General features: G+C 39.3%; 1 protein-coding gene across 6 annotated transcripts in view; it reads right to left on the reverse strand.

The window, feature by feature from the left end:
- Positions 1-27372, reverse strand: part of MAST2 (microtubule associated serine/threonine kinase 2) — a 181568-nt gene that overhangs the window by 49829 nt on the left and 104367 nt on the right. For 4 of the 6 annotated variants that reach the window (XM_057390559.1, XM_057390557.1, XM_057390562.1 and 1 more), the window contains 4 exons: positions 12298-12389; positions 6731-6806; positions 4257-4277; positions 1623-1701 (listed from right to left, as the gene is read on the reverse strand). In XM_057390559.1, coding sequence (XP_057246542.1) covers positions 1623-1701; positions 4257-4277; positions 6731-6806; positions 12298-12389 — 268 coding nt within the window. The remainder of the gene's footprint in view (positions 1-1622; positions 1702-4256; positions 4278-6730; positions 6807-12297; positions 12390-27372) is intronic. The other 2 variants (XM_057390560.1, XM_057390558.1) reach the window with 1 other exon arrangement.

Genomic DNA, 27372 nt, shown 5'->3' on the forward strand with positions numbered 1-27372 from the left:
GAACTGATTCTTCCAACACATTTTTGGGGTTGTTACTTTTGCTCTCACCATGGACATCCACCTGAAGTCTGGTCAGACTATAAACTCTTGAAAAACTGAAGTTTGGCCTCCAAAGGTGGCATCTTGGAAGCTGTGACTACCAATGATCAAACTATTTGGATGCCATATGGAAAGTAACTGAACTTGCTCCACATTCCCAGAAGAGAACTTAGACATGGATTATGCTCATAAAGATTTAACTTTGGACTATAAAAGCCAAAGCAGAGCCCCTTTTAACAGCTGCTCTTAGATCCTTGAATATATAACTATGTGTAGCAGTGAAACCAGGAACATCTTTTTCATGTTGATAATGAAAACATTATCATTCCACATTTTTCTGTGCTCCTGCCCACGTATCTGCACCCACACTGAAATCAAGTCACCTGCGTTCTTGGGACACCAAAAAAAACCTCMCAAATTCAACAAGAAAACAACTGTCTTGAAGTTCAAAACGTAACAGATGGTAGAAATTGTGTGAACTACAGTTGGCAAGAATGTGTCTGAGAAAATGAAGTTACAGGCATAAGACTAACATTTCAAAATCAAATTTTAATCACATCAATTTATACTAAAAGGAAATTTCTGACCTAATTTCTTCTCTTTCTATATAGAGTGAGTTTAACACTGACCTCCGAAGAAACTGATAAAGCTGTGTTTGAGAGGCACTAGAAGGTTTATAGATGAACATTGAACAGTTCACAAGGAGAACAATGATACAGTGTAAGATTTGCATAACGTAGAGTAGAGAGTCCTAATTAATGAAGGTGTTACAATTATTAGGAAYGTACTCTAAATAATTCACACAAACCCAAATGATCAGTGTTAGGGAAAGAGGCAGGGAGATATTGCTACACAGCTGAAGACACCACAACACCCATACAAGTGACACTGAGTCTGTACAAGCAGCCTTTTTAGTTCTTATATTTCTATGCTCGTCTTTTCAAGGCTCTTGTGGGGATAACCACAACACCTGGCTGATTTAAACTGCAGAGTAAGATTCATTTTAGGGTGCATGTCAGAGTTACAAGGGTTAAGGTGGTGCAGGCAGCTCAGTGGTATTACTGACAGAAATCAAACAAACTACAGCCAGCCTTCCTAAGATGGGGTGTAAGAACTGAAAAGCTTCATTAGGAGAGTCAATTTATTGGAGGTGAATAACAGAGGTGACTTATCAGTTTTTATTTCTGCTAGCCTGATAGCAAAGGGTTTCAGACTAAGTTCTTGAAAGCAGACAAGAGTTTCATTTCCCAGTTACAAGGAGCTGAGAACTGAAAGGTATTTATGCACTATCTCTGAGTCCTGCCACTTTGGAGACTCTGGGCCTCTCAAATGATCACTCAAGCCAAGTGCTGCACTGGGATTTCACCAATGCTGAAGGCAAAGTGCAAGATGATAGGAGCTGGGAAATGGAGGAAARAAGCAGCAGAACCAATAATTAAAATAATTTTTGAAATAATTAGTATATTAAATAATGTTAGCAAAACAATGAAGAAAGATCCAGTATTTTAGTAGAGACTCAGAAGCTGATTTGTTAGGGTGTATTTGTACAAACTGAATTGCTCGGAAAAGTYTGTGTCACTTACTGAAACTGTTGAACTGGGAGTGTTTGTTCCATATCCAGATGAAGGRAGGGAGGCCAAGGACCAGCGGCGTCCATCCGTCCTGGGGAAAAGTTGTAAGGGAAATTACAGTCAGGAACATACTGAGGCCAATTCTTCAGAGAAATAAGCAWTTTTTTCCTCTGCATCTCCTAACCTCACGCTTTTATTAATGTCTTGAGTTATTCAGATAAATCAGGTATCCTATTKACAATCACATTTGTGGGAAAACAGTTGGAGCAAGTTTTAAAAGCAAAACTAGGTGACTTTGGAAAAGATAAAGAAAAGGGGCACCAGAATCCTGCAGAAAGTAGATGCTTTGTACTTGGACAAAAATTGGAGTTTCTAAAGCAGACAAATWAAAACAGCTCCTTGGAAACTTCTTTGAAAAAGACACTCATGCCTAACATAATTATTTATGCAGCTCCTTGTCTTCCAAATGAAGATTCAGATCGAGGACAAAAAAAATCACATTAGATCAAGAATCAGATGAAAGCAGATTAATTTGTTTACCTAGTCAGAGGGCATTCTGCCCAGCACATCGCCTGGCATGGCTGGGAGATAAAACCCACAACAGCAGATAGGAACAGAGCCAAGGGGCCCACCCAAAATACAGGCATAAATCACTGAAATCTCACCCAGGGTCCTCTCTCCTCCAGTCAATATAACATTAGTAGCTATTTCCCTATTGCAGCCAAATAAACATCCCAATGTCCCTCAGGGAAAACATCCAAAACATTGTGGAGATACTGCAGAAATGTCTTATTTTGCCAGTGTCAAAATTGAGGAATTGAGGAACTGCRCAAAAGCTTTGAGAAGAATCAGTGTCGCCCTCCTTGAAACCCTTTTCTTCCTCCAAACTGGACCTCAGTGAGGATGGAAACTGAACTACATTCAGCTCAGTCTCACAGCACTTCTTCTGTCTCTGATCTAATTTTATGCCTTTTGTGTCCTTCATGGACAACCATGTTCTGTTGCATATTAAAAACATGTTAAAAAGTCTCTTTCTCACAACAGTTTCCATTTGCTTGGGTTTTTTTCTTGCAGTAGRTTATCAGTTACTGGTCATAACATGAAGGTGAATTAGAACAGTTTATTGTTCTAACTTGCTTTGGAACGTATGGTGGGGGGTGGTTGGTACACATGGATAMAAGTGCATTTATGCAAATGCATTGCAAAATAGGATGTTTGGTACAGGTCTGAAAAAGTGATTATAAAAACCTCAACTGTTACCTTCGCAGCAATTTTTCTTATCCCACAATCCATACCCATGAAGTTTCATCTCCAGAAAAAAGTTCRGTGCCCACCAAGACAAAAACCCCTGTTTACAGTTTTTCCAGCTCTAGTTCCTTTTATTTTCAGGCACTGATACACACCACTCTTTGCCATCTATCTTAAAATGAGAGGGAAATAAACCCACTGTTCCACATCACTGAAAGAATATTATGTCAACAGAGTTTTTAAAAGACTCATGCTTCATGCATTAAAAAAAATAATAAGTTTGTGGTGCAGATTTTTATTGCATGCATGTGTTACAGCTAAACCCCATTTAGCAAAAGGTGGTGTTTTCTCTGGCAAGAYGATTAAATGTAAAAGAAAATTTCAAAATAATTTCAAGACACATGGAAATCCTTTCTTAACCCWGAAAAACAATAACTATCAGCATTACAGAGTTGTTGCATGCTGTGGCAAGTGAYTGAACACCAAACTTCAATGATCATTCAGCTTCTTGTAACACACAGGGGCACYGGGGAAATATTTAGGTCAATGATTCAACCTCACTTTGGACCCTCAGTCCCAAAGCAAAACACTCAGGTGCTGCACAAATCACTCATAACTTGCAAAAGCAAAGTTTAATTACTTTTTTACTGAATTACCTAAATGAAATACCTATTTTTACTGAATTACCTATTGAAATAACTTCAGAACTTTCATTTTGATCAAGTTAAAAKAAACTATCTTTGTCGATTAGAAAAYTCCAGCRCACCCCTTCATGCTCGGGCTATTTTCTGCTGATGCAATCAAGGCAAGCAATGTGCTAAGCAGTCAGGACACACRTATCAGCTCTACTCTAGCAGAAAGAAGTGGGACAAGAGCAAAAATCTTCCAAATCAAAGGAAGGGAAAAAGACTTTAAAAGCGAAATCGTCCCACATTTATGTAAAACATTTCAAAGCCACTTCAGTGATTTGTTAATAAACATATTTTTAGAGAGACAACATGCAATATTACTTCAGGGTAAGATACYTGGAAAGAAATCTTTAGGGTTTTTATTTATTATAGACCCTCAGCTAGCACAACAAAGACATGCAAACAACAAATTTTGCCTCTAAAATGACATTTTAATTAGTTAATTAAGGAGGTGTTTTTATGGCAGCTAAATGCTATTTCATGAAGAAGCAATTTCAAACAAGGAGCTAGAAAAACAACACAKCTTCTCCAGAGCACTACCTGTTTATCATTTTAAGCCAAAAAGTAAAGATTTTCTGTTTCTATTACAAAGTCTAGAAGCTGAATGCCTAAATGGGGTTGTTACAGCATGGACTTGTTAGGGGCACGTGCTGAGCTGCACAGAATCACAGTTCACACACACAAATAGCAGCAATGGGATACACATTACCTGTCTGCTCTGTGTCCATGGCTGTGTGGAAAAAATCGTACAATTATTATGAGAGAGGGAGCAGTAAAAGATGCATGTGGTTTATGAAAAAAAAACTTCATCTTATGTTAGTGGTACTCCTCCAAAATCAGTTTTAGTGAAATAAGCAGAATTAACCACACATTTCCTTATTCCAGCAGGAGAATTCCTGCCAGTGTTGYAGCTATGACACAATCATTGCAAGGRCATCCAATAAGGGATTTATGGTTAATCACAAGTCAGACTAAGGACAATCTTGCAGTAAATTGTAGTGACTTTACAATAACAAGCTTTCCAAACAAGTTTCCTATTCCATCTCAAGAAAGAACTCATCACAGAGCTATAATGAAAGAATGGAAATCACCAACTGTGTCCAAACATGATAATAAATTAAGAAATTACACCAGTAATAAAAGGCAGAAAATCAGCAACAAGTAATTCCTGTGATGGCRACAGCAGGAAATGAAGTAAGGGCCATCTCTTAAGCCCCACACAACGTCCACRAAAAGGGTACTGTGAAATACCCATTTCTCTGGCACCACACTTGCAATTCCTTAATTCCATCATATAGAAGTTATTCTGATACCAGCATGGGGTAATCTAGCATGTATCTGTTGTTACTGCTGGCATAGCTATTCAGGGTGTAATGYAAGCAGAAAATAGAAACAGGTTTCTAAAACAAGCAGTGCTTAAGTGTTCTTTTCCCTGGCAGAGAAAGTATAGAGAGGAACATGCATACTCTAAAATGAACCATTGTACTCRACAGGGCAAGCTTAACCTTTATTCACCTATTTCTTAAAAAAATAGGCTTAAAAAGTGGAAAAGTATGAAAGGGCACTCTTCAGAGTCTTATTAATAAAAYATTTATTTGCTGCCTGAACTTTTAGAAAGCAGTGATACCGAAGCATCAGGTTGAAACACGATGTTTAAAAATTATGTTTTGACAATGGTTTCTGCTGCAACTTTTCTACTGTGTTCCAGGGTCCAGAACTCCTGTGAGATACCCCAGATACTGTGAAAACTGATAAAAGTTCATTTCATKTCAACAGATCTTACTGAATACAGCCACATCRGGCTTTAAAAACAAAGGTGGATGCTGTGAGTCCATTTGAATTGTTTTATCAGCAAGTAAAGCACTATTTTCCCTCTGAGGCAAGAGAAAAATGCATATCCAGTCTCTAACATTTCATGTGCTATTAAAARGCTTTTTCTTACATAAGACCAGAAGACCAAAGTCTACTTCAAACACAATTTAAGGACACCAGGACTTCTAGCAAATCACCTCAATGGAGAAATGCTCCAGGATTTTCCTGCTGTTCCGATAAAGGGTGCACCTTATTCCATCAAATCCTAACCCTTTATTCTTTGAAGTTTTAGGTTTCGGACTAGTCCTCAAGCTAAATCTGACAGTTTTTCAGAAAACTTTCTTCCTCTCAGGATGATCACACATTTTCCATTCTCTGATCATTTTAACACAGACTGTTTTTTTTTTCACCCAAGGCAGAGTTTAACAACTCCAAAATACCTTCCCTGAACTTGAATCTAATAACCCACCTCCAGTGCACAAACCCTGCTTGGGATCACTCTAATTTCCCTGTTTCTTCTTTCTCACAAAATGTAACTTTCTGTATCATTCATTTCTGCCTACCTGCTGGGATTCAAYATTCAAATCACCACTTCTCTGCTTTTCCCAGCTGTCTCTATTCTTTCTCTCCTRTTCCTTACACCAAATCCACCACTGTAGTTTCAGATTTCTCTCCAGTAGTTGGATACACCGCATGACCAGCACCTGTCCAGCACTTGCTGCAGAACAGATGACAGCTCCACATTCAGGTCTCTCAGTGCTGCTCTTCTCCAGGTTCTTGTGGATTTGCAATTTCAATTATCCAGCTATTTTTGTCATTAGAGCAGTAATGTTCTCTTGACACCAATGCCCAACACAGCAGAGAAAACTCGAGAGGCACTGCCAGTCAGAAGGCAGGGAATGAAGGCACAGAGCTGTGCACACCTAATTTAAGGTGTGTTTGTATCTTTGTCAGTTAAAGCACAGATCAGTATATTTTCAATACATATCAGTGAGAGCAGCACCTAGGACTACAACTAAGTTACAATTATCCTAAACACAAATGACTTTAATGTCACTATGACTTTAATGTCACGAATGACTTTAATGTCCCTGTGACTAAATTATGCCCTACCTGTCATCCGTCTGGGAGAATGTTGCTTCCTCCCTAGGCAGCAATAACTGCTTAATTTACTTTTATCTTTTTCTGAGAAGTACCTAATACATTGTGATGCTGCCCAGATGTAATCCATAAGGAATTAAAATAAAATAAAATTGCAAACATCAGAGAAAGTAAAACACAACCAAAAATGTTCTAACCCATAGGCCATTTCTAAATAAAAGTGTATAGATTATTTGCTTGCCAGTCCAAAGAGAATAGGCCCTGCCTTACCTTCGGGCAGGAACAAAGGAAAAATGAGCAGGTGCATTTGGAGAGAAGTTCCTGGGACTGTCCAAGGGGCTGCTACCTGTTTAAGAAAACAAAAATAAACAGTCCAAAACCATCTTAACCATTATAAACTTATAACTAATTTCAATTTCACARTAATTTCAATCCAAGTTGTACACACCTCTTAGCTGTTCCCCTGTGCAGGAGCAGAATATAAGCACAGTGCTCAGTTAAAGGTAACATTCCCTCACACTTCAGCTTTATAAATGAGTCACAAAACTCTGCAGCAGCACCTCTGCACAAGTTCTGTGAGCAAGGTGTGCACACCTGGCATGTGTGTAGGGCAGGGAGGGAGRAGGAGCAGAGGGGGAACAGGCTGACACCTCCTGGGGTACAAGGATGGCCACAGTGCAGCACAGGTCAGCAAACTCCATCTGCTCTGCAAGTCTACGAGGGGAAAACAGCAGCTGGTGGAGATTAAACCAGCCCCAGCTGATGTAACTTATCATGGGGTGATGAGGGAACTGGAGAGGTAAGTGAATTCCAGACCACTCCACAATCTGCTTCATCAAGAGCAAACAATTAAAAACAAAGAGTTTTAGCAACAGGTTTGCTTTCCTTTGGCTTGTTTTTCTTTTGGATTGTTAGTTAAGACTAACAACAYGTTCACAGTTTAATATAACACATTTCAAGTCTTCATCCCAAACTAAATACTGTTTAACCCATTCCCAGCATATCCCAGGTGCAGAGGGGAGAGAYTGATCAGAAACCAATACCTAAATAATTTTTGGTGCTTTCATTTGGTGAGCTTGTACCTATTTTAATTCTTATGGTCACAGCTGAAAACCAGAACCATTTTGCTACTTTTGAAGCACGAGAAGATGGAGAGGTTTGACAGTCCCAGTCTAGGAAGCACTGAAAGCTATGAGGATTTAAGAAGTGAACAATTCAGTCGAGCATGAACACACAGGTCCAAAGGAGCCCCTGCCTTAGCTGAGGGTCACCAATCCCTTGCTATSAGAAACCTGAAGGAGCATTTTGGGATGCAACAGGAGGGAGGCTTTCCCTGGTTTTGCAGGAAAGCTGCCAGCTTTGGTGGGAACCTTGGTCTTTGCCTTCTTATTTTTCAAGTTCTACTGGCAATAAACTGCTGTGTCAAGATGATAGTCTTGAATGAAAAGCTCATTGCCCAATGTTGTTATAAACAAGCAATGAACTGTCATTGCATTTTTATATCTTCATCAATCTTTGAACTTTGGGTATRATGGAAATAGAATTTCAGAGTAACTGAGCAAATTGGGTAATGACAGTTTTTAAATTTTGAAATTAAGTATGTGGGTGTTCAAACTCTTCTGAGCCTGCACTGTGTGGTASAGAAATACTGCTAATTTTTGAGCAACTACTTTTTCAGATGTATATGGCATATTTCCTTTCAGACACCGGAATTTTAATTAGATCCCCTGTGATTTGCTTCGAGTTTTAAAATGAAAAGCAATTAGTTTTTCTACTYAATTCAAGTCTGGGTGAAGCTTTTAAAACAACAACAGGGAGAAGGGGAATTACTACTTTCCCCAAAATTTCCCAGCACTGCTGCATCTGCTCTAGATGAAGGCATTTTAATAAGAGAAGCCTTAGTGCAATGGTCTCGCTCACCAAGACTGATCGAAACCCTATTTATTCTGCAGCAAAGGTAAATTCCCCTGTTGCTCCAGGGTTATGGTTGGCCACTACTGAACCTGAAATGCCTCTGTCTCCAGGGAGGCTGCTACACAGAATGATTGCCCATTAGGTAAATCAACACAGCTACACCAAGGCCGATAATTCAGGCAGGAACCTTCACATCTTCCGGACGCAGGAAGAAGGATGCAGCCAAAGCGTTTGTAAATCCGCTGCCTTCAAAATCTGAAACCAGACCTTACAGGCAATGAAATCCTCACCTACCCCCACAAACGTGACACTCATCAGAGTCAGGTTATGARTCCAAGAACTCACAACAGAACCATGTTGTAAAGCCTGCTTCTGAGAGTCATAAAACTGCATAATAAATACAACAGATAAAGTTTTTCGTGGTCTTCTGTGTAGGATATTCAAATTATTTGCTGAATATTATAGCAAGCAGCTGAAGGTCATGTGGCACACTACAGAATTAGATGCCTTCCAGCATACACAAATTTCAAAATGGTCTAAATATTTAAAGCACCCTGTGTATCACCAGTCTCAAAAACAATGAATGCCACGGTGCTCTCACACCACCCAAGATCACAGGCATGACTGTGCTGAAGAACCTCAGCTTTGATGGCCAGGGCAGGATCTAGGGTGGGATGTTACACACTCTGCACACTCTAAAAATAATAAATAAATGGACATCTCAGCAATACCCATTTTTCTGCCAGAAGGTGGAACTGAACTTGCAGTGTAAAGCAGAGCCATTTAATTCAGCAGCACAGTGCTGCCTGTGAGGAGTTCCGTCCGTGTGTCATTACAGATGGGAGCAGGGCAAAGGTCCCAGCAGTGACAAGTGCCTCCMCTGGAAGTCAGAGAGCAACCTGGCTACCTTACAGCCGTGGAAAGCAAATTTTAAAATAGCCTGAGCTTCAATTTTCCAGCTGTCAGTACCTATCTCGTTACTAATTATAATGTTACTTCTTTGATCTTGAGCTTTTTGATTTAAAATATAATCTGATGGCAACAGAGCTATCAACCTCACGGTGTAAGCTCTTTGTAATTTTCATATTTTAAAATAYGGATTCAAAGGAACAGAAAAAAAAAAGTAAGGAATACACACATGTACACCTCTTCTTCCCCCTCTCTTTCCTAAACAAAAAAAAAATAGAATAGAATAAAGGCAAAATTTTCAAACTTGCATTGCTAAAACTGGCCACTACAAGTCTGGGAGACTAAACTAGCAAAGTGACTTCCCCACAAGCTGTAGTTCTTTAGGCCAAGGTACCACCTCATTCTGGAAAATGCTATTTCAAATACAGTTTGAAAACTGAACTAGCACACTTCAGTGTTCTTGATTCAGAAGTGATTTCATGGCACAGTCAAAAYTGTTTGGATGTGCTTCTTCCTCAGAAGCTGAGAACTCTTTAAATAATACTTTTCTTCTAAACTTTCTAGGATATGAAGTTGCCTGGCATATGTTGGGATGCTTTTGAGACACTAAGTCACTGACAGAAAGACAACTGTCCTGTATCTCACCCACTGACTTTTGCATCAAGTACAGAAGAATAACTCCTGRGATTACTGCCACACAGGACTTTAGTGTGGTGTCTCAACAGAAACAGAAAGCCTCCCTGTTTTCTCTGCATGCTTGCTGTTCCTTTGATTTGTAGGAGAGGTTCAGAATGGGCATCAAGAAGACAAGACAAAAGCTCAAGACAAAAGAGGCCAGGGAGAGGCTGCAGCATTTCTTAGTAACTTATCACTGCGTGTGCCTGAACAAACAGATTGATAGATTCTGTTCAAATACTAAACAAATATCACAGCCTGTTCTCAAATTCACCCCTCATATATGATATTTCTTAAGAAAATATTTGTGACTCTAAATTTCATCTACTTTTGTCTCTTGAATAAATTATTTTTTCCCAGGGAAGACTCCTAAATATAGGACTGGTAGAGAACTCAAATTACAATTAATTTATCTTCTTATGCTCTACTGGCTACTCTTGCAGCTAACAAAGGATGTCCTTTTAATTAATAATTTTAAATCCCATATGCAACATCAGAGAAAAAAAAGAAAGGAAATATTTGACAATTACTGTTAAAGTAAAGTGGAACACCACTGAGTAGTTACTCTTCTTTTTAGAATGCACTCACATACTTCTAATAAATGGTAAGTTTGTAAAACCTGAAACAGCATCAAAACCACCAGAAAAAGCTTTTAATTTTTTTAACTGACAGATTAGAAAAGCAAATCAAAATAAAAGAAAACAAAATATAATTGCTGTTATTATGAACACTTTGGCATTTGTTTTCTGAGCAATGATCTTGTTGCAATCTCCCATTCAAGGACATTTCTTTACCTTATTTAAAGGCTTGTAGAACTAATTYAGAATTTGGTGAAACCAACACATATTTGAATTCAAAGCACAATGTAACTAAGCGGAGAATCTCTACCAAAAAAAAAAAGTCTTGTTGAAACTAAATTTTACGAAGTTATCACTACTATAACCACGCACAATAGAAACAAGAGAGGTTGAAGTGAAAGGGGATGGTCCTGCACACATTTTTGGCCCTGCATTTTATTTCAGATTCTGAAGCAGAAAATGGTTTTAATGTACCACCTACGAGATTTTGTTAACATTTTAATTTGAAAATCATGGGTCATTTTAGAACGACAATGTAATTAAAGCACCTTCCTAGCCTTCCATGACTGGGTTTTTTACAGAATCCCAGGAAAATGCGACTGATTTTTACAAAAAACTTAAAAATGAATGAGGCTTTTATGGGCATTCCTGAACAATGACTTTGGCCTTCTTTTTCCCTTCAACAGGCTGGATGTCACCTCTTGAGACGCAAAGCGCTGCAAACAGAAGCAGATGGCTCCTTCTAGCTGAGCTACTCCCAACTTGCTGTTCTTTCTCAGCACYGCCTTGGTTTCAGTCTCCAGAAAGCATTCACAGAACATTCTGCCACGTAGGAGGAAGACAGTCGGGTTACGGTGAGAGCAGCATTTCTTGTCTCACACGCGGCAGTGACGCGATTCCAGAGAGGCTCCGCTGTGGATGATGTGCCACAGATGTTCCAGATGTTTGGTGCTCCTGACTGGCACCCAGGAGCATACCTGGAGCACAACCATCTTCTCTGGCATTTTGAAACAGTGAAAACAAAGTCGTCACATCACATCACCTACCTCCCTCAGCAACAGAAGCATTGAGGGAACATGCTGCTCAGGCAAGCTGTTGAATCTGCATGTGTGACCCTTCCTGAAGCATCGTTCCTTCTTTTTCTACTGGAAGAACATCTCCACACACTTCACTTTGAYGACTAACAAGCCCCTGCCCATGTGCTCTGAAATGAGCATTTCCAAGTTGCTGCCATGGGAAAATTGGCAGCAACATAAAAAAAAAAGAAATAAAAAATCCCAAAGGCCTCCTGTTGCTGTGAGTAGCAGCCAGAGACCATAAGATGGCACACTGCACAGCTGCCGGGCTGCCGGAGGCACACRGAAACGAGCAGGATGTTCCTCCTCCTGAGAACTGCAGTTAAATCACTGGCACAGATTAGCCATGCTCAGAGACTCAAAACAAGAGATTCACTTAAATGTATTTATCTAATTTTATTTGGCTTCCTTTTCCATCTCAGGCTCTTTTGCAGGACGTAAGAGGATTGAATCCCCCAGGAAGGGTGCAGGATGGATAGGAAAGCAAATTAGAAAGTGCAGAACATAAAACATTTATTTTGAAACTGTAAGGACCCTCTTACAATTTAGACAAGGTGTAAAACTACAGTCAAAATAATTTCCAAAGAGCACATTTTCATGCTGAGTATCAGCATGTTCAGATTCCTAAAATGATTCCTGACATTTATGTTACTGATTCCCAGGTGAAGCAGTCCCAGGGAGTTACCTGCGTGTCCATGAAGAGGGGAATGTGGCCGAGGGAGAGTTGGAGATGTGCTGGATGTTACAATCAAACTCTTCCTGTTGCTTGTCCGACARCTGAAAGAAAGAAAGAGAAATGATAAGGCACAGTCAGCACCTTGAGGCAGAATCTCCTCCAGCCAAGGAGGAATCTCTCAGTGTTTAGGGTGGAATTTTCGCACCCTCTCCCTTTCAGCAGTGACCCTGCAAAGAAGGAAATGTTACAGGGACCAAAGGGACTTGGGCAGCAGCAAGTGGTTCGACCCTCTAGAAGAATTTGCTGCACAGGTCACTGGAGATAGCTGGTAACTCATTCCTGATTCACAGAATATGTGCAACTCATGCTTTACAACTCACACAAAAAGCAAACAACAATGTGAAATACCCCAGAGTGCTTTGGAAACTCTCACCAATATCCAACCTAGCAAATAAATCTGTTACAATTATTGGCTTGGTTATAAGAAAGCAAAGCATATTCCTTAGRGCAGAGTTAAAATTACAGAGCAGCGTTAGCACAACCCAGCAGATGAGCAGGATCACTGATCAAACTTAAAACCTGGGATCCAAAAACCTTTCTGAACACATGTGGCAATACTGATGGAAAACTCTGCAAAACAAGTTTCAGACACACCTCCACCACATCAACTCCACTCACTGCCATGACTTCATTCCAGCAAGGAAAGTGACGCTTCTTATGGGACTGTTCAGATTTATTTTTCCCCTGCTGGAGTTTCASAGTTGAGCCAAATGAAGAAAAGGATGTGTTCTTCCATTTGCTTCCCAGCTTGTGACTGCTGGTAGCAAACATTTAACTCTAAAGATGATGAAAGTAATTGCAGTGGGCCAGGGAAACATTTTTTAATCATGGGAGCTCTGAAGAAGAGCAACTAGATAGTTAAATCCCTTTGTGATTGACACTTTTCCTGCTGTTTAAACAGAACAGATGAAATTCCCAGCAAAATCTKACAACTGACCAAGTATTACAGCCCCATAGATCTATTCATTGCACCTCCAGCTCACTTCCTAGATGGCAGAAACATTCCTGCTCACTTCAGCAGTTCTCAGAACGTGACAAAAATCCCAGTGGCGTTGACAGGGGTGGGACAATAGCCAGGAGCAGGGAAGGCTGAGCAAAGGCAGAACAAGGAGCTCRCTGGCCCCGCTCCAGGGGTGCCCTGTGAAGCTCCACACTGGGCTCCCCAGGCACAGGCAAAGCCTCTTTGCTTGCAGACCCCAAATGCTGACATCTGCCAGGTCCTTCCTGYGCTGACTGATCTGCTGGAGCTGCCCAACAATAAACACACTCTGCCTGCCAAGAGCTACAATTTAATGCAAAAGTATTTTGCTGCCACAGGACACGGTGCATCTGACTATTATTATTTGTAAGCTTATTTTATTGCTGTTCTATAGGAAACTAGAGAACTTGATGCWGAAAAAAATACAAGCGAACTGCCAACTATAATAAACAGTAATAAAGTTGAAGCACCATTAACTGCTATTCAGGCTCTTTAGTGTACTTAAAGCATTCCTCCAAATTATCCAACTGATTCCATACAATCTCCATTTACATTCATGTATTATTCAACAACAGTCCATCCAAAAACTGATTGCCATTGTGCACATCTCATGGAAAAACTAACAGCCTGATTTTAAGAAGCTTAAAATCTCAGTTCATGGATATTTTTAACATGTTTTAAGTTACTCTATTCCAGTAACTGCTGAAAAAAAAACCCAGAATACTCAATTCCAACATTAATACCAGATAATCATTGTTTATATTAGCACAAAATCTTTCTTGCAACGTGAAATTCCTGAATATTCCAGTGTAATATATATTACCATGTAAGAAGTAAAAGAAATCCTGGGTACTTTACTATAAARCATAAGAATTTAAGATATTGCTCAATATAAACCACTAGTATAGAGAGAAAACAGAGCTCCATTCTCTACAGTCATATCTCTTTGCTAAAAGAGAGTTCCTAAATCACACTTTACCACTGCAACGTCTGGAGCTGGCTATGGAAACTTGGTAAATTTAAACCACAGCATAACAGGGGAAGTGAACTGTCCCAAACTCACAGCTTTTTAACTGCTTGCCTGCGTTTTCCAAATTGAACAGAGTTTTACAAACCCATTTTCTCTGCTGTCTTTGCCAAGATAAGGAGCCAAAAGAGAAAGGGTTAAAGGGCTGGAGAGCAAGCACAGCTGAGACCCCTTAAAATAGGTCAGGTTTACACAAATGTACCCAGAGGAGGGAATGGCTTGAAGTGAAAGCCTAGCCCCAAGTTGGGAATAAAACATTATTCTCTGTGGACCCTCAACATTGGATAACTTTTAATTTTTCTGGATCTCTCAYCTGCRAAAGARAAACACCACTTGGGTCTGTTTAGCCATTTCTGTGACTTATGTGTGTTGGCARTAAGGCAAAGCTAAAACACAGAGAYTAAAAACACAACACCCAACTTCTCAAATCCTTCTTATATGTTGAGAATATACACAGGTACAGCCATACTCTCTAGTGGCTGAAGAGAGCTCTCTGGATATAGAGAAAAAAAAACTTATAACAGATTTAGGAATCCTAGAGGAAATGCAGAACAAGAGTCATCAAGTTCTGGTAGTCACTAAAACACAAAAAAAGGGTGAAGGGAGGAGGTAACACCCAGACTTCAGTGGGATGAGCTCTTCTCCAACAAGTCACTACAACAGCATTTGAGCACCTCCTAAAGAACAGTGGAAAATATGAAAGARGCAAAGCTGGCTTTAAGCAGGGCTTTGTGCCAAACAAATTCAAACTAGTCAATTTGAGTGTTGGCAGAAACAGTTCCAATGAAGAAAACATTATTTCCTGGAAGATGCCTTTTAGCCAGACAGTGGCGGGTTCAAAATTGTGCTACCAGGCCAATAATAATGAGGAAATCATATTGTTAATCCTTTAAAATGCATTAACTATTATTTACGACTATTCACAAATTCTCAAAACAATACTGTATGTCTTCTTGCTCAAAAATTAATTCGATCTACATAAAAAAGACAGGAGTAATAGGAGAAAGTAAAAGGGGAAAAGGTTGGCTATGTCTCTCTTACTTTTTAACTCTCTTACTTTTTAACTAGAAAGAAAACAGTTTTTAACCAGTCCAGAGAGATTTCAAGCATTATTATCTATTTATAAGCCAAAGTTTTGCTGTTTTCATTARACACAARGTGAACCCTGCCCTRAGCCTCCTTTCCTCTCACAATTTGCTATGGGTCTTGTTAACCTTTTTTTTTTTCTCAGATCCCACTTCATAATTTCAGAGAGCAAATTCCCTCCAGGTCTTCCAGTTTAGGCAAAACACAATTTTAATAGGGCAGAGTTTCTGTAGGGCCAGAGCTGTGGGGTCGAGCTCCAGCCCTTGGGGAGCTCTGGAGGTGCTGCCCTCCCTCCCCTGGTGGAACACCCACACAGCCAAACCTGAGTCTAGAAACCTTCAGAACACAGGAGCACCTCGATTTAATTCTGAAAACACATAGTAAAATGGATATTTTATATTGAAACAGCTGAAACAATGCCTTTGCATCACTATGGAAGTAGAGCTTTTACTATTTCCACAGTTAACTTCTCTGCCTGCAGTAAAAATATCATTTGTTACGTGTAYCGGAGTGTCCCTGAAACTGAACCCTGCAGGACATCGGTGGGTCTGGTAACTGGACACAGCTTTTGGACCCACTGAAATGTTCCCCAGAGCCAGCACCCTTGCCCAGAGCTATTTCTGAGCACGTTTTTGAGTACCTGCGACCTGCACGCAGCCCCGGCTCTTCATCTGAACCCCAACCACCCTCCTCCTCCTCACCCACCCACAGTCCCACGGCAAGCCTCTAAAATGAGCACCTCGTTTCACATGCAGATTCAGTCTGACAGAGAAATCAATGTCTCAGTTTCAGCATAAATCGATATTTGATTCTTTATTTTAGCGGTTTACTCAGGGGACATCTTCAACTCGCTGAGCAAAACTGATTAATGCCCATGAGGCATTCGTGTAATGAAAGCAAAGGCCATAGAAAAACAATGTAAATCTAAATAACCAACCAACACTATCAAGCAATTTCACAGCAATGCTGGTTATTATAAATGAATAATGATAAGGAAATCTCTCAAAATCTATCTGAATTTACAGGTCTTGAGGAATTTCACACCTGAAGCTGTTGGAATATGTAAGCAAACGAGATAACACTGATTGCACAAACCTTCTCATTGACTTTGACAGAAATGAATTTAAATAAGATACATGGAAAAAAATATCATAAATCACATTGTGGCTGGTATTCATGAATGCATTTTATTCATATTAATGATATTTAATAAAATCACAAAAAAATTAATTTTAGAATTTTGCAAACTACCTCAGGTTGTCAGAGTGGCAGATTAACTCCTGCACTAACCTCTTTCAAAATAACATTTCAGAAGTCAAACATCAGACTTGTTCCAGATTTGACATTCAATTCAAATCCCTACGAACTGGGATTCAAAATTCAGAGTGATCATATCTACAAAAGTTATTTGTGGTTACATTTTTTCTTAAAATGTARTATCATCTAACCAAACTTCACCAAATTTTCCTCTGATGTTACAGAAGTTTGGTTTCAGTTGATTTGCTTTACAAAGAATTCTTTATGAGAAACAGACATTTTGGAAATGAAAATAAGTATTTAAAATTTTTATTCACAATGACAGAAAATTTACAAAATCCAAAATCTGCATGTCAATGAATGCAGCAGCTGCGCAGCAATGTTAACTAGATGTGGAAGTTATCGTCTTAATTATAGTAATTCAAAGATGGAAGCAATTTTGTAAGCTTTAGCTCTACCAACAACAGGGATAATTAGTTCTCTAAAATAGATAAGTAAGCATCTGGTTCAACTGATTTCTTTTTTTTTTAACATTCAAGAATAGTTTAAGAGTTATTCATCCTAGAATAACTGGGGRAAAAAAGTGTTATTATTCAGGGTGTAGGTTTGGGGGAGCTGCACATTCCTACCATAAACACTTCTTTTGTTGTAAAGAAATACAATTATACACAGTTAAGATGTGAGGGATGGAAGCACAAGTCCAACAAGCAACTCCTGAAAGATTGCAGGCAGAGTCTCCATCACAACAGACACAGAACTATCTTCTTCCCAACATCACCTCAGAAAAGTACATTTAATTTTCTGTCATTAAAGGCCCAGGAGCAAGGAAACATTCTGAATTTGGTTTTCTTCCTGGTTATTTTGTCCAGACTAAACAATTGAGGAGCCTTTCTCTAGCGCACCTCTGGACAATCTTTCCCTGCCTTTCACTCCTTTATAAGATCAATCCCCAACTCCCATGACCTTGAGACTGTATTGCAGCATTCCTGTTTCCACCATCTTTTTGAAGAACTTGGGACTGAAATTGGGAACCTAAATAAAAACAACAAAGAAAACCAACTGCCTGAGTGCAGGGTCCTCTTCCACAAGAAGTTTTCATGGAGTAGTCAATTACTACAACCACAGAAACATCAGATTCAGGTTGCTYAGCAAGCCAGGCTCTACTCAAATCTGCATTGCCCATTGTTTTGAAGCTCATGAGACTAAATAAACAGGACAAAAGAAGAGGAGCACAGAGAAAAAAAAAATGCAGTTTGTCAAGTGTGCGCTGCACTTCAGTACGGATTTCCAGAGAGTGCACGGGGGTACAACACACAAAGGACATGGTTTTCCATGATGCCACCACACCTTTCAGGGTGTTAACAAACACATTAACCGAGGTGAACACAGAGAGGAGCCATGCAAGGCTTACAAAGCAAGGAGTAAAATGGGCGCAGATGGCTCTTTTGTTTTAAGGAAGATTAACATATTTGTACTTAGGAATTAACTTATTGCATGGAAGACCATTTTCCTTTCATCTAAACCAAGCTATATGTTAGACAAGCCCTCCTTCTTCATTTAGAGCTCAAATTGAAGAAGCAGCATCACCCCAAGCTAAGAAATTACAAAAGAAAAGGCTGAAATTGCCAGTGAACACCAAATTTATGTCTAATTTGCCTAATGCTTGAGGCTGGTGCACACCTGCTTACACCACGCTCTACAGTCCAGACCTTTTGCATTATTAACAACATAGGAACAACTCTGCAAAGCCAAACAAAATGAGATGTCATAACAAATTACAGTGACTGGTACAGCCATTCTCAACTACATGAATCCACTTGATTCTGAATGCACTCCAAGCCTATCTTTGTTTTTGCATAAAAGAACAAAAGTAAGGAAAAAATCTCTGATTATGGAAGAGAGACCTCAGAATAAATATAGATATTATTTAATGGGCAAAAACATAAAACAAACCTTCTCAAGCATTCCTATCTCCTACTTCAGTTGTGTTATGCATTATACTGCCATAATGTTACATCACAAAGTGTGAAAGGCTGATTTAATGAAAGCTGAGCGTAACTGCATACTTTCATTTCCCATTTCCTCCAAATCTACTATTAAATGCTTCACGTAGCATAGCTGCTTTTTAAATAAGTCTCTACTTGGCAATACTCACAGAAGATAGTTTATCATATTTCTTTTCCTCCAAAAACATCCAAGCAAACAAATTCCAGAATAAAATGACAAAGTGATTTTATATTGTTTCAAATCCTCTAACTGTGGAGTGTACAATTACATACAGGTGTGCAATATAACAAACCTACTCTCTCCCCAAAGATGCATCCAGGAAACAAAGTAAATGAGCTGAAAATGGAAAGAAAGTTTTCCAGGTTTAATGTAAATGTTACATAAAATAATATGAAAACTCATCTGGTTGATTTGTAGCACACAAGATGAACAGTTCTCTTCATTTTGTTTCACAGTATTTTCTTACTTTAAGAATCAAACGTTACAAATTAGCTCATTATCAGCTACCCGCGGTTCCAAACCTCAGCTTGAAGATTAATTACTGATCTAATTTTAAATCTGTTCTAACAATGCACTATTTTCGAAATAATCTCCAAATCAGACTGTCATGGGAGCTGCCTCTACTGCACAGAGCACAAATTTTCACATGGCCAAACAGCAGAGTAATAACCAGGGTGGGAACACTCCAAACAGGACTAGGATGTTTACAATCAAATTATTCGCACATTTTGAAAATAATTGTTCTTAAGGTGCTCTCCTGAGCTCCATTGGAAATGTTCTGCTCTATGGATAAGACTCATCCTTCCAGATGTGGGGACCAGCAATGACAACTCCACTGAAATTGCCAGGGTTTGTGCCTGCTTGGAGGAATGTCACACTTGGGATGTGCTCTCCTATCACGTCAARCTACAGCTCTGCTCTGGCCATGGTCCCACCCCTGGTACCTCTGAGCCTCCCTTCCTGCCATCCTGAGCCCTCCAGCATCARCTTTCTTAAGAACCACCCTGCAGAATTAACTTGCAAGCAGCTTCCAGCATGTCAGAGCACAGAAAACCTGAACAGAACGTGGCACCRCATCTGCACAAACGTGCCAGGAGAGCAGACAATGAAGAGAGCATGTTGTTAGACAATAAACCCACTCCCCAGGTCCTTGTCTGCAACCAATTCCTCACCATTTGAGGCAGCTTTTTGTAAAATTTCCATCCCTCAATTTTTCAATTGTACATACCTTTTCACAGAAGGGCTTTGTAGGTATTTTGGATTTGACTCAGAAGCTAAAGGGACTAAAATAACCTATTAAAAAATACCCAAAGACACAAGGCAAGCTGCAACACATATATTATCATGCTTTGCATCACTGATAAATCAACACTCACATCCCTCCTGCCTTTTTGAAGCTTCCTGCTATAAGAATCATGCTCTTTTATCTAATTGAGATTTGTATTCTCCCTTTCCTAATTTTGCAGAGTTTCAATGTATAAAAAATACTCATTAAATAGGCAAACAATTCTCAAATTCATCTCTAGCAGCAAAGGGTAGTAGATAATGACATAAATCGAGAAAATCAAAGTCTCAGTCACAATCTGCCTACCTTATAATGATCATTTAAATTTACTTTTGCTTCTAAACTTTAAATGGGAGAATGTGCTATTTTCATTAAGAAGACCCTCCCCTTTATAAAGCAAAAATGTTTCCCAACTCTTAGCAGCTTCCTACAAAACAAAACCTAAAGAAAAAAAAATCAGCCTCAACTTAATTAAATTTTAAAAAAGAATGAGATRCTTCTGAAAGACAGTCCCATGAAGAAAGATTCATTTCCTCAAGAGAGGAAAACGATTTTTCTGTAAAAGTATTGAAGTATGTATATACATGTACACACAAACATTCGGCCTTCAAACAGAGGCATCAAAACCATTTGTTGYATATGATGTTAGCACACACACAAAGCTGGGAAAAGGTCCTTGAAAACACCTCTGAAAAATAACAGCAATGCATGAGTATACTAAGGTAGATTGATAATAATCCAATGGTCATATTAGGAAAATATCCAGGCTTAAAAAACCCGCAATCTCAGTAGTCAGGCTACAAAATTTGTGACATTTGTCCAGGACTAAGCTGTCTCAGACAGGAAAATGCCATCTTCAGCCTGCCTGCACTCAACCAGGGCTGAGCAGAGCAGTTCCCTGGCAGGGCAAGAAGATGTGGCAAGGTCAAAACAGACACTGAGAGAGAACATGGATGGCTCAGGTGGTTCCCTTCAGCTTTGGAAGAAGAAATTACGCTTGAGACCTTTCTAATCAATGCACTCACTGAATGGCAGAGAGGGAAAAGAGGTAAGAGCTGGCTCTAAACACCAAAGACAGGAGCTGAGGTTCTGTGGAAATGGAAAATGCTCAGTGTAGCCAGTAAAACTGGCATAAATTCATGTAGAGAGATACACTGCAGTGCTGGAAATAAAGTGTTCAGTTTATGTGGCCCTTACTCATTTACAGAGACAGGTCTGTCGATAAACCACTGTCTCGGATAAAAACAACACACTTAGAAAGACATGAAAAAATTATTTACAGAAATACGTGGGACAGCCATACTGCAGAGTATATCAGATCAAATAAGCTGGTTACTAAAATAATAAGAAAATACACCTGAAGAAAGCAAAAACACAACAAAAGACAACAAAACCACAAAAGGCAGGAGAAGAGGGGAAGCCCTGGGTGCAGATCCTGCCCTGGCACACAGAGCAGCCCTCAGATCCGCAGCAAGGAGAAGTTTCTGGAACAATCAAGCCTGATTACATGTTAAACCTCATCCTTTTGTGTAAAGCCTACTTRCTGAGCCAAATGTTCATTATCCAACAGCCATCCATTTTTCATACAAGGATGGCTGTTCCCGTTTAATAACTACACAAATGTGTACAACAAATAGTACACAMACACAGGGTTTTGAAATTTTAAGGGACTGAAGCTGAAACAACCATTCACAAAACTGAGCAGAATAAAAAAAAATTAGAAGTCACAAGCWGACAGCTAAAGGTTGTACATGCAGTACATCCAAAGGGTGAAGYAGTTCACCTCTGCCAATAAAGGGTACTTGTTTTAAGAGCTATTCTACCTAATAAGGCTAAAAAGTAAAATTAAAATCAATTCCACTTACAGTAAGATAGTAGAAAGTGGTAAGTACAAATACATGAATGTATCAAAAACAAATGGAYAGTAGCAGTGAGAACAAAAAGACATCATAAAAGAAAGTTGGAAAAACCTAAAAACCTAGTAAAATCAGAGCCATAATTTACACAGCTGTTAAAAAAGCAGATATTTAATGAACCTACGTCATGTAAAATTGTATCAGAATGCAAGTGAACAAACTGCTAAAAGCTTTTTGAATGCTTTCTGTATTTATTCATAACTAAAGGAACTAACAACAGGTAAGCATAATTTTTACAACTGGTGTCTAACAAAATTTCAGCAGAAACTCATGAGCACAGGCAAACACAACCCTAACTTTCTCTGAGACAAAGTGGGGAAAGATAGGGCTGTTAAATAACCTTAGCCTATTTCTGTAGAAGTAAAATGTTGTTTTAAGATTCATTTCTGGGAGCCATGTACTGTGRAATCCCAGTGTTCTTGATGCCCCAGTTCTGTTCTACACAAGTCTGAAACCAGCATGGCCAGCATGAAACCAAATGAGACCCACGAAAATTGCAGAACGTACACAAATGAAGACACAGAGGAAGACAAATGCAAACACTTACAGAAAGTCAGGTATTCAAATTCCACAGCAATCATGCTTAATTTAAATTAGGTCTGCTAATTGTTAACATACTAATTTACCATGCAATCAAGACTGGAACAAAATTAAAGGACAGGAAAGCACTGGAAATAAATAATTTCAAATGCCACCGCAGGATTCAGGCTTGCTTCCTCAGAGAACAAAGATTCAGGGAAAGACTCTTGTCATGTGTGCCTGCAGAAGATTTTTATCTCACGTCACTGTGAGTCTCTCCTCTGGCACATGCTCACTGCCAGCGTCGCATGACACCAGAAGTGACTCCTTCAACATCCAACAGAAACGTCAAGTGACGTTCACATCTTCTATTAATTCTGAAGGAGTTTAAATCGTTTGCTTATRACTACGTAAACACAGCAGGCAGTAATGAATATGGGGAGACTCATGCAAGCATCATTTTGATATATAAGCATAACATTTGCCTACATTTTCAATACATGACTAAGCTTTGTCCTCATATAAAATACGACAGCTGAATACCAAATTTGAGGCATCTTTGTGGGAAAGRTGGTGAYTGATTAAGCGAACAACCTCAAAACRTRTCCARCTTACTGCACAGCATTGCCTAAAATGATAAACAAGAGAGAACTGGTATCAGGTGGCTTGGATTTCATATCTGGCACAAGAACTCGTAACCATTCCCCTTCTGAATCCCAGCTCRCTGGACCCTTCCACCTTCAGATGACATAGAACCAAAACCAAATAGACCTGAACACTCTCTAAAACTAAATTTTAAAGAGTCCTGGAATAAACTATGATATTTCATACAGAAGTATGTTTTATTTAATCYGCAAATCTACTCTAAAGAACACTTAGGTATTAATCTGTAGTCCTCAAAATAATAGAAAAAAAAAGATAATTGGGCTATGAGTGGAAAACAACTGTTCAGGATTCTTTGATAATTAGCTACAAATGGAGAATCAAATCACTTCAAAGGTGTTTTCCTTAATGCTTTGCAAAGATGTTTACTTGCTCAGTACAGTAACCAAAATGATGGCYAATACAAAGTGTTGAGCCCCCGACTGAAAATGGAATCATTTCTCTCCAGGTAGGTGTCTGGTGATAGAAGATGGCACGCCATGCACTGCATCTCAGCTCCTTATGTAAGGTCTCCTTTTTGTAAAAAACATTTTGCTCTAAGGTGTACACTTCCTCGTTAACCTCAGCATTCAGCTGCCAGTAAAATAACAGGAATCCCAAGTGCACCAGAGAACATCTCCCAGTTTGCTCCTGACCACAACTCCACAGCTCTCCAAAGAACAGGGAGCTGCAAACAGAAACATCATGGCACGGGCAGAGGCTTTTCAGAACCGGACACATCTACAAATCCATCCCAGAGCTTCAGGCTGGTGGGTGCTCGGATTCAACACACTCTTGTCAGAGACAAGAAACAGTCAAAATGAGCAGATGCACAGACTTTGTAAGGATTCCAACACCCGAATGTGTCGACTTCAATTAAACACAAGAACTGCACATTTCCAGGCCAATCACGTGCCAGTATGTACTCTCTGTCTTACTTTCCACACTAGCACTGAATCGACCTCAGTGTCCTCTGTAAAGTTCAGGATTTCCCTTTCCCTCATACCTCTCCTCAAACCAGTCTCTCACCCCCGTATTTCATTTAGCTCACTTAAAACACCAACACAAAATTATTTTATACTCAGCAGTCTCCTTCCTGGGAAGGATCCAAATAATTCATGAAATTGTCTGCAATTTGTGTGTTGCTTCGTTTCCTCTCCACAAAGGTTTTGACTTGAAAAACTGGTTTGTCCTGGGCAATAGCCAAATGTTCATACAAGAGAGTTTCGATCTGAACAAAAAGCTTTCAAGGCTCAAAACTTCAGTGTTAACCCTCTAAAGACCCTTTCCTTGGGTTTCAGTCAGAGCTGGGAAACTGCCAACAGTATTCAAAATGAATATAAAATATGATCTACACAGAATCCCAGATAAACTAGGAATTACAAACAATCCAGGTGGATTTCCTCAATCGTTACAAATGTTTTGGGGTTTTAGGAGGACCTCCCTTCCATTCATTGGACCAGCCTCTTTCATTGTATTTAAGTAGTGCAAATATCCTGTAATGGAGAGTGTGTTGGAAGCTCCCCAAAACTCATCCATTAGTGAGCAAAATACCCATTACATTTCCATGCAATCCAGCAGACTATTGTCATAAAGAGATTTTCAGAAGATAAGGTGGAAATTTTTTTCTCCCCCAAGCAGTGCTTTTGTCCTAAGGCCATATTGAAATACCTAGCAGAAGTAATTTGAATGACATTTCCTCTCCAATTATGAGTGTCAGGAGGTCATTTAATATGCTGAGCTAGGGAAAAAAAAAAAAACGCTAAGTATTATAAAAAGCATCAGATTTCCAGGTTTTTCCCATCCTTCCCAACATAAGGGAAACATTTCTTATGTTATTCATTTGAGCAAGGAAATGTGTGGCGTGACAGCTGTCACTTTAAAGTTAATTATAGTATAGACTCACATTTTTAACATTAGCTTTATGTTACCACAAAAAAGTAAGTACTCTGCTAGCGTGAAACTAATTGTTTGTCTTCAAAGTGACAATGTATATATGGAGGAGGTGGCATCCTTCTGACACACACAGCTTTTAATGTCAATCCAGATGAATCAGCACAAAAAGACACTGAATACATTTGGGGGGATAGGTATGGACTCACTGACTTAACRTGGTCCTGTTATGGCAGCTGAGAAGTTACCAGAAAAAAAAACAATCCATCAGAACGCACCATTTATGTGCTCTTGGCCACCTGATTGTTTCCACCCACTCATTTACATCCCTGTGAAAGGTGGTTTCTCTTACTGCTTGTGAGTATTTCAATAACTAAGAGCATTTTTTTTAGTTACCAAGGAACTATTTGTAATGAAATAMAATGATTTCCAGAGAATCACTGGTTTTAGAGGTGTCTTGCTGCTTAAAGATTGCTTTACACTTTACGCGTAGTTAATTCTTGTGATTTTAACAAATTACTGTATCACTAATGCCCCTTCACTGAAAGGAGAAGAGGAAAGAAAATTAAAGCATCAATGGCAATTGTGGATACAAATCCAAGATGTCCTTCCTCACAGAAATCYACCTTTCTTCATCCTCTAGTATTATCTTTTAAGTCGCTTCAACACACACATCTTCCATCTTAACTTTGCAAAGAGGAAGTTACTAAACAAAAGKGAAATCATTCAAACTCAGTCACAGYCTGTTCCACCCAGAGAGGATTAAAATGAAAAAYGAGGAAACATTAGAAATGAGCATTCTAAGTTTTATGAGACCAACAAAGACTCACTTGCACAATCCTACAGCGCTGTTAATATCAAATTGCAAGAGCATATTCAAGATATGCCCAAAGTTCAAAGAAACAAAAGGACTTAAATCCAGAGACATTTAATTTAAATACGTCAGAATAATGCTTTATCTTTCCATAATCCAATTTCAATAGGCAATGCCTCAGTAGAGCTGATATCAGAATACCAGCCCCATATGCCCTTTGAACCAAGGAGTTCTCATATTTCTCCTATAGTTTAAACTCATAAATATTTATACAGAACCAGTTTGACAGGTAAATGTGATTTATGTTTATGTCACCCCTCCCATGAGAAACTTATGTATTTACAGTTTGCTCTTGACTTTCTCTATCCTTCCGGGAATACGCTCAAGAAAAAACAATCGAGCCACTTTGACCGGAGGAGCAGATGGTTCACTTTTCCAGAGCCATTAGCTGCGGCGAGAATCCCACCAGCTGCACGAGAGAGCTCATTTCAACAAAATGCACCGAGGAGAAAGAGGAGTCCTTCCCATTTGCCTCCTAATGCAGGAGAAGCCATATGGGAGTCAAGCCCTCTAGGATTTTTAGTACATATCAGAAGCCATTATAGAGAAATGTGACATAGCTCAGTAGCCAGAATACCRCTGGTAACCCTTTCTTGCAATGTGAAACCAAATTAAAATTCAGTGAAACAAATTAAAACTKAGGGAAATTGAAGGTGAAGCCCAGAATTTAGAGTATGCAAGCTATCATAATGCAACAGGACCATACAKAAGTTTTACAAACAGAGCAGAGGAAAATGGTATCAAATATTTGTCACAGCAAACATTCTGTCACAAAAAAAGAATTCTCTGCTGCTAAACCATGTCCAGGATTGCACAGTTACAGAAGAAATTTAAATTGCAATCATAATTTTTAAAAGAAGCTGTGAACGTTGTGCTTTAAAAGGGGGCCAATTAAAACAAAAAAATGTTTATTTACTTAATATTAGAATACCCCATTCCTAGCACCCAGATGTCACAATCCTGAGAACATCAGCACACAGAAACACCCAGGTCACACCACTACAATGCCCTCCATGTGTAGCAACCACCTCACAGCCCAGACACTCTCAGGAGCAAAGTCACTGCGTCCATGCACACAAGATTTCAAGAATCACAACATTACAGTGATTTATCACAATACTCCTCAGACCAGCCCAACCTGCCCACCTCCCCCAAGACGGCAGGCAAAGAGCTGGCTGGCTGCCAGCCCGGCTCGGCAGAAGGTGATATTCCCAGCAAACTGTCACACATGCTCAAATATTTCATTTCTGAGGCTGGCTGAAGGCTGCGGTTTCCATCCTGTGCAAAACAGGATTTCCACCACATGATTTCGTGCAGCAGCTCTCTGCTCTGAATCCTCATAGTGCTGTTTGATCATTCTGAAATACCTAATACTYGTTTATGTGATTAAATCAATAAAAAGTCATCTCTTTTCCATTAAGATGCTCAGCGGATTTACAGATCAATTTCTTTCTTTTYGTACTTCAACTACTAACAAATAAATGGAATTGTAAATTTTGTGTAGGAGTTTTCTGACAACACATCACACCTGAAACCTTG

This window comes from Malurus melanocephalus, unplaced genomic scaffold (assembly GCF_030028575.1).
Source record: "Malurus melanocephalus ecotype Western Australia unplaced genomic scaffold, MMel_1.1 scaffold_28, whole genome shotgun sequence".
Classification (NCBI taxonomy): domain Eukaryota; kingdom Metazoa; phylum Chordata; class Aves; order Passeriformes; family Maluridae; genus Malurus; species Malurus melanocephalus.